The sequence below is a fragment of the Quercus lobata genome, chromosome 5 (genome assembly GCF_001633185.2).
Source record: "Quercus lobata isolate SW786 chromosome 5, ValleyOak3.0 Primary Assembly, whole genome shotgun sequence".
Lineage (NCBI taxonomy): Eukaryota > Viridiplantae > Streptophyta > Magnoliopsida > Fagales > Fagaceae > Quercus > Quercus lobata.
The window spans coordinates 79669193-79677324 of NC_044908.1; the positions used below are offsets into that span (position 1 = coordinate 79669193).

The following is an 8132-nucleotide window of genomic DNA, read 5'->3' on the forward strand; positions in this document are numbered from 1 at the left end:
ATTTTGCTGGTGATATTGATAGTAGAAAAAGTACTACTGGGTTTGTTTTTACTCTGGGTGGTACAGCTATATCATGGGCTTCAAATCTACAGAAGATTGTTACTTTGTCTAGTACAGAAGCTGAGTATGTTGCAGCAACTGAAACTGGAAAGGAGATGATTTGGCTACATGGTTTCTTAGATGAATTGGGTAAGAAGCAGGAGATGGGCATTCTACACAGTGACAGTCAGAGTGCAATCTTCCTTGCCAAAAATTCGGCTTTTCATTCAAAGTCGAAGCACATACAGACAAAATACCACTTTATCCGTTACCTTGTTGAAGATAAGCTGGTAATGCTTGAGAAGATTTGTGGATCTAAGAACCCGGCAGACATGTTGACTAAGGGTGTCACTATTGAGAAGTTGAAGCTGTGCGCAGCTTCAATTGGTCTTCTAGCTTGAGGACAGGAGGATGAGTTGCAGGGATGAGGGATTGTGTTATGGAGGATTGTGGCTGATGTTTGCAGCTTGTGAGCCCTTAAGGGCTAAGGTGGAGCTGATGGAGGAGTTTGCTCGTGAAGCTTGATCAATTCAAGCCAAGGTGGAGATTTGTTAGTGTGGCTTGAATTATGCCACAAGCCCATAAGGGCCAACCAAGCCCAATCCGGCCAAAAAGGTGACCTAATACAAGTTGAAAAAGAATCCCACTTGACCGACTTACATAAAGTAACATATATATATTGCTTTATGAGATAGGTGGCTACATTGCAGAGAAAAGAAAAAATGTGTAATTCCAATTAACCTAGTTAGCAGTCACATGAGAGAAAATAGAGAATAGAGAGGCAGTCAGTTTCTATTCTTATTTTTCTGTGAGAGAGTGCTAGGGTGTAATTGGGATTTGGGTTTCTTGAGAGTGTTCTTGTGCACTATTGTATTTTTCCCTGATAATAGTGAAATCCCTGCAACTCCGTGGACGTAGGCAAATTGCCGAACCACGTAAATATTGTCTTGTGCGTGTGATTATTTTTCTTTGATGTGTGTTTTCTCTATTTGTTTTGTTTCTCACAGGTTAGGAATTTTTTGGTTAAATTCCCTACACATTGTTCATAGGACCTGCAACTTGGGAAAAATGCAAAGGGTCTCACAGCACTATTCACATATTTAAAAATTATTTTGCTGCAGTGTTTTCAGTTTTCAGCAATAAACGGTATCCAAACAGATCCTTAGTTGATTAATAATTTAAAAAAAAAAAAATCCAAAAGAAGATTACACTAATAATTTGAAAAAAAAAAAAAAAAAGCTACCATAAAATATTTAGTGCTATTATAATACATATGCATTAATAATACCACTCAGTAATTATCATTATATGCATAATAACTAAGAATAAGCATAATAACTATGTATCACAAGCTAAGAATCCTGTACCTTAATTGACACCCCTCATGCACAAAGTATTTGGAGATATAAGAGGAAAATGATTCAAGCTATACCACAACAATTGGTATAAATGGGACTCCACTAGCCTCTAGGAAGGCAGCTGTTGCCAGAATGCCCTCAATGAATGAGAGACAATCTACTGCAGCTTGGCAGAATTTACAGGGCTAAGCATCTGTGATCTGTCCTAATATTTCTTGTTGATGGACAGGTTTTATATATGCATGACCGTATGACTTAAATGTACTCTGTCTTCTTTCCATTATTTTGTCCAAACTCTTGAACTTTCTCTTGCGAGCTTGGGACTTAAAAGCTGTTTTGATTGCATGAATGTGTCCTATTGTTGGTCTTCTGGCCTGTCGGAACTTGGTAGTACTATTCTGCATAAATTGAAGATTTTGCCAATAAAGTTACCTCCATGTTGAAGATCATTTCTCATGGTGAAGCACATGTTGACATATCATAGGGAGACTCCTTTTTTCCTGATGGATTAATGTCCCATTTGAGACTTGAACATTGGACCTTGCCATTTTGAAAGTTTTGGATTACTTTTGAAAGAGGGGTATATGTTTTTTAAATATGAGGATTTTGGGCTCATAAAATCTTTGGCGAATTTAATTCAAATCTAAATATTTATCCTTTTTATATCATCTAATCAAAATATTGGGATTTAAACTCCCCAACCCAAATTCCCCCCCGGCCCAAATTAAAGTTAATAAGGAATTAATATTGAACTAAATAGTTACACTTATACTCACTAGTATTGAATGTTTCATTTTAAAATAAAAGTTTCAGAATATATTATCAAAATGCATCGAAATTTCTCCAAAGCCAAAAAAATTTACAGAACAAGATAAGAGAGATTTTTATTTTTAAAGTAATGGATGGGCATAAATTTAGAGAGATTTATCTCAAGAACTTTACTCTTATCTGCCATAAATCGTCGTAAGAGTGACATTGCAAGTGGAGATTCTTATTTGGCCTTGTTGAGCAGGCTCACAATTTGAAGCAATTTGCCTTTCGGTGAATGCAGGTTGCTTAGGAAAGGGAAGATCCATGATATCACTATTAAGCATCGAAATAACAGTAGAGATAGTAGGCCTATCTCTTGCCGTTTCTTGTACACATAGCAATCCCACATGTATGCATCTCAACATCTCCATTCGAAAGCAAGGATCCCATATTGCTGGTTCGATCAAAGCCATACTATTGCCATCATTCCACAATTTCCATGCCTGAAAGATAACAAGTGTGAAAGACAAAAATCGGGATGTATTATCTTTTTGGCAATTACCAATTGGGGCTTTGAATAAAATGGACAATCAATCAGATAGACTTACAAATCCTACAAGGCTCAAGTAGTACTGTTCATCATTGTAAAAGCTAGTGTTTTTTCTCCCACTAACAATCTCTAGTATCAACACACCAAAACTAAAAACATCTGATTTCACTGAAAAAAGTCCTTGCATTGCATATTCAGGAGACATATATCCGCTGCATTTAAACATTGAAACACATCCTCATCATTTGACTATTTAAGCACAAAAAGTGGTGTTATTGTATTTTTATTTATTTTAGAACAATTTAAATTTAAATTCAACAAAGCACTTACTATGTCCCAATAACCCTTTTAGTATTAGCTTGATTTTCAATGCCATCGAAAATTCTAGCAATTCCAAAATCCGCTATTTTTGGATTCAAGTCTTCATCTAACAAGATATTACTTGCCTTTAGATCTCTATGAATAATCTTCATTCTAGAATCCCTATGAAGGTATAGCAGACCTCGACCAATTCCTTCAATAATGTTGAAGCGCTTTTTCCAATCAAGGAGTCTTTGGTTGAGTGGATCTAAATGAATAGTGACAAGAAAAAAATTACAAAGGAAAGTTAAATTTGTTTGGAAAGAAAATATACAAATTTGGAGGTCAAGAGTTCAACATATTAACGACATAGAAAGTTATTCCACAGATGAGCCTAAAAGGCAGAGAATCTAAATGTACTAACCAAAAACAATTACGTCCAAACTTTTGTTTGGCATGTACTCATAGATCAACACCTTTTCTTCTCCCTCAGTGCAATAGCCAATAAGTCTAACAAGATTTCGATGTTGGAGTTTAGAAATCACCACCACCTCATTCAGAAATTCTTCAAGCCCTTGTCGAGAGGATGTTGACAGTCTTTTCACTGCTATTTCCTGTCCATCATGCAATTTTCCCTTGCAAAACAAACAATGAATCTGAGCACTTATCTGTATGATTTGAAGAGGAACCAATGAAGTCTACAAGAGCAACCATTACCTTATAGACTGAACCAAAGCCACCTCTCCCAAGCATATTAGATACGTGAAAGTTGTTTGTTGCAGTTGCCACTTCTTTCAAACTGAAAACTGTCAGCTCATTGAGTTTAACATCGTTCAAGTAGTCAAGCAGCAAGCTCTTCCTGCTTTTAATTTTTCTTGCTGTTACAAATTCTAAAAGTAAGTAATCTGTTGATTAAATAGTCAAAGCTTCACTTACTTATCTTTTGAATTTGTTACCAATAGATAGTGAGTTTATGCAAAACAGAAATATAAGATTACAAAAAATAATCACAGAGAGAACACAAAGGTTTATATGGTTCAGCTTTAGGCCTATTTCCATGGGCTGTCTAGGAGAAAGTTTCACTAAGAAAAAAGGGATCTCACAAAACCCGTATTCTAAATACACCCTAGGAGCTTTCTTTCACCACAGCAAGCACACCACATGAATTCATAATTCTCAAAACCTGATGTTCCAGATACCAAAGTTGATAGGTTGCCCAACCCGACCCATGCACAGTCATAGTGACAAAGACTAAAGTCATGTGCGCTCTTCTAAACTAAGGTTGGAAGAATTTGTATATGAGTAATTTGTGTTTGCACATATTGTGTGCAATAGGCCTTTTCCTTTCTATATAGATATACGTACCTCAACCTCACGAAAAGAAAAAAATAATTATATAATTGTCATAGTCAGAAAGTTCAGCATTCCAAATACCACTTGAATTGATTTATATAAAGCAAATATACATAGTATAAGGACTATTTTGTATAAAAAGAAAAGGGACCATATAATTGTCAAACTCGGCAACTTGGTATTCCAAATACCACTTGCATGGCAAGTGGTTCACCCAATTTTAAAGAAAAGTCAGGCCGCTGTCAACATAATAGACATAGTACCTGGTTTTTTAGCAGTCCACCTCCATAAGTAGCATGCCGTGCTGGAAATGGCAATCACTCCAATAATCAGTGTAATTCTGATGATTACTTTCAAATATCTCTCTTTGTCTGTGTATCAAACAAGTTCAAAGTACTACTAAGTCACATTTAATTGATGATATTTTATCAAAATCATTTTTAATCTATGAGACTTGCTGGACTGTTAATTTTGAACAATTTATAATACTTAAAAATCTGATCAATGGGTTCTAAGAAAAGAATATATTTCAAGAGAGATAGCAGCTCTGCATTTTTTTTTCCCTAGTTATAATGTTTTTCAAACAGTCCATTTTCAGGAGGCTTACAAATAAGCTGACATTGTTGCAGGGCTGTAGGTGGGAAGATCAATAGTCCTAAGACTTATCCACATATATATGATATATGATGGCTTTAGGAAGTAGTAAAGTTCTGACAGCTGAAGTAAATAAAAACATTGAAATCTTGTTGCATTATTATTATATCACCGAGTAAACAAACAACTGGACTGACTGCTAGATGATCAAAAGCATAAGATTATGCAAAACAAACTGTGACAGAAAACAAAATGACTTACTGAATTCGGAATAGGCCAGACGAATATATATATCTGATCCACGAATGGAGAATTTCCTTAGGTCAATTAAGTTTCCACTCCATGACATACAACCAATTCCAGCATCATGTGCATAAGCTACACAAGCACAGTTCTCCAAGCACTGCTTTCGACAACTCTCTTTAGCCCCATATGACCTCTCCATAAAGTCTGGCACTTTGAACATCTTCAGTTTCAAGAACCCATCTGCTTTTCCTTCTTCACCACTATTATTCACCCTTTGACACTGCAATGCTGCCCTCCTAATACACCCACTTGTCCAATTTCCTCTGTTCCATTCCTCAATAATCTTTGGCTCAAACCCTCTAATACAGCTACAGATTGGTTTCCTCTGCGAATCACAGCTTCCAAATGCACCACAAGTGCCATAAACATCACACTCATCTTTTGGTGCTAACCCCACAACCTTCCAATCCTCCTTGCTATCATCCCAATATGTCTGCACTAGATTTCCTTGTGAATTCAACACAAATTTTGATAGAGGCAACACATTTGCATAATCAAAAGTTGCATAAACCGTACCTTCTTTGTCATCTACTAGATTAAATCCATTATGATATTCTGCATTCCAGTCAGGTTCACCAATAAAGATCTGACCATTCCATGGACCACTCCGCCAGTATGGACGACCATCTTTCCATATGAAAGCTTCAGGAATGCTCCCTGGAGCCATGCCTACAGAGAAACTTCCAATGGATGGATCAGAAGGGCTTTTCCATGATGTATACGGTACTGTTTGATTTGTCCTTAAATTGATACTAAGTTTCATCTTTGGCAAGAATGTATTAGAGGGATGTTGGAAACTCTCCCATATGATTTTCCCTCTAGTGTTTTCTCGCAAGACGAGGTTCCCTGAATCCGAAAGGTGGAAATTTGAATTGGCAACACAGTTTGTAACATTTGATGACCAAAGAATCTCCTTTTGTCCATCTAATACTACAAGATTGCCGTCCTCTGATATAGTAAGTACCCCAGAAGAATCCTTGAGGGGTTTCTCTCTGTTTGCTACCCATACGACAGTGAATACAGATATTCTATTATACCATATTCCAAGGTAGCGATTAGTAGAATTTACTGGGCTAAAGAATCCCAGTTTGAAAGCACTCCCATTGGAGATTATGTAGTCTGGGTCTCTGATGGATTGTGGAGATATAATGGTGTCTCTAGCAACGCCTAAGTTTAAACAAAGGCAACAAAAGACAGACAAAAAGTTTATCTTGCTAAGTAGTTCCATAGCTTGTTAGAAACTACTGGTTTGCTTGAGTGCAGAATAGGGACTCCGTCTTTATCTAACAAGTAACTGTTGTTTGTTTTTTATGCTGCCCCAGACTCGAATGAGTCCAACAACCAATAAATTACTTCATGTCATAAAAACCAATGAGATATGCTACAACCATGAAAACAACATTTTTAGAAACTATTGGGTAGAAAATTCTTGCTATTTTTATTTGGGTAAACTATTTATATAATTTATTTATTTATTAATAATGGCTAATCTTATCAACAATTTGTATAATATTTTGTAAAAAAGTTTGTAACTTTAGCATTTTCTAAAATTAAGTGTATTTGTTCCTAAAGAGATAGTAATTAATAATACTTAAAATAATAGCTACTTATTTTTCGTCCAAAATAAAAAATAAAAAATTAGTTGCTTATCTCTCATTGACTACAGTTTAGAAGTTTCTAATGCCATTGGAGCTCCAGAATCACATAAATATTATATTAATGCTATTAAAGTGTGTGCATAAGTTTCATTTGTGGCATTTTGTGGAGTGGTGTCAATCTCTCCAATTCTTAATATTTTTATACTTAAAGATCATTTTTTCTTCTTAATTTTTTGGGTGTTTCTAATAAAAAACTCGCAAGAATTACTAATTTTTTTTTCTTAACCTTAGGAAATCTTCTTCAGAAAATAAGAATGCCCCATTTTTTGTCTTTAAATGCTTCCATGGTAAGCGGTAACTTGAGAAGAAATGTTGTGTAACACCCCAACCTTTATAAAATAAAATAAAATTAAATAAATAAATAAAAAGGGTTTTGGCAATATAATTTAAGTGAGTGTAGTTTTGTAAATCTACTCCTAAGATATTTGTATTGAGTGGTCCAAAACCTGCCACCCCTTATATCCACATGTTATCTCCATCTCACCCTCCTAGCCCCTCTTCTCTCTCTCTTTTCTACTGGTTGATTGAACCATCTCCTCTCTCTCTTTGACTTTCACACTTCACTTCATCACCAAATTCGACACTTAGGGCCCATTTGATACGTGTATTTAAACAACAGTTTTCATTTTTTTAGAAATAGGTGTGGATAAAAAAGTGTGTGAAAATACGTATAATGTTGTTTAAAAATTGAAAACTTGTGTTTGAATTTGTGTACCAAACAGGGCCTTAGCTTCACACAATGAAAATAAGGGGTCTTTCATCTCTCATTACTCACACAAACCCATGGCCCCTTTCATTATTCTTTTTGTGGAGACTACTTTTGGGTTAAAGATTTTGGTAAGAAACCTCTTCATAGTTCTACTCCTACACCTACTCCTAAGATTATTTCTTGCTATTAGTCCATTTGTTTTTGGCTATGCTAAGTTACTTTGGTAGTTCTTACTATGTTTATATAACAATCCTTTTGATTGCATGTTTAATGATTGTTGTTCTCATTTTCCTTGATACACTTTTTGTACTTTAGTAACCTTTTGATTGCTAGATGCCACAAATGGACTTTACTATTCTGTTGATTATAAATCATGATTCTTATGACCATATGTGAAAGGGTGATACCCACGCGATTTGAGTCAGCCGCAACATGTGATTTTAATTAAATTATAGAAAAAACTATTTTGAGCTGATTTTTTGATGGTACATACTAAACATATAAGAGCTTATACC

The 8132-nt window shown here is 35.3% G+C and overlaps 1 protein-coding gene across 3 annotated transcripts; it reads right to left on the reverse strand.

Moving 5' to 3' along the window:
- Positions 1–1281: 1281 nt before the first annotated feature.
- LOC115991638 (G-type lectin S-receptor-like serine/threonine-protein kinase SD1-13) lies at positions 1282–6539 on the reverse strand. Of its 3 annotated transcripts, XM_031115483.1 has the most exons (8): positions 5206–6538; positions 4614–4721; positions 3715–3875; positions 3422–3632; positions 3028–3265; positions 2756–2909; positions 2340–2650; positions 1282–1795 (listed from the first exon to the last, which is right to left on the reverse strand). In XM_031115483.1, the coding sequence occupies exons 1-7, from the start codon at positions 6476–6478 to the stop codon at positions 2342–2344; spliced, it is 2454 nt and encodes an 817-aa protein (XP_030971343.1). In that variant the 5' UTR covers positions 6479–6538; the 3' UTR covers positions 1282–1795; positions 2340–2341. The 3 variants fall into 3 exon arrangements, with proteins under 3 accessions (XP_030971343.1, XP_030971342.1, XP_030971344.1); XM_031115482.1 differs by lacking the exon at positions 1282–1795 and having other exon boundaries at positions 1906–2650; XM_031115484.1 differs by lacking the exons at positions 1282–1795; positions 2756–2909 and having other exon boundaries at positions 1906–2650; positions 3144–3265; positions 5206–6539.
- Between the last annotated feature and the right edge of the window lie 1593 nt (positions 6540–8132).

Coding starts and splice junctions, on each gene's coding strand:
- LOC115991638 (XM_031115483.1), bottom strand. CDS start 6,478: ATGGAACTACTTAGCAAGATAAACTTTTTGTCTGTCTTTTGTTGCCTT. Junction 4,722..5,205: donor TCTGGCCTATTCCGAATTCA/GTAAGTCATTTT, acceptor TTTGATACACAG/ACAAAGAGAGATATTTGAAA. Junction 2,651..2,755: donor ACTTGAGCCTTGTAGGATTT/GTAAGTCTATCT, acceptor GTTATCTTTCAG/GCATGGAAATTGTGGAATGA.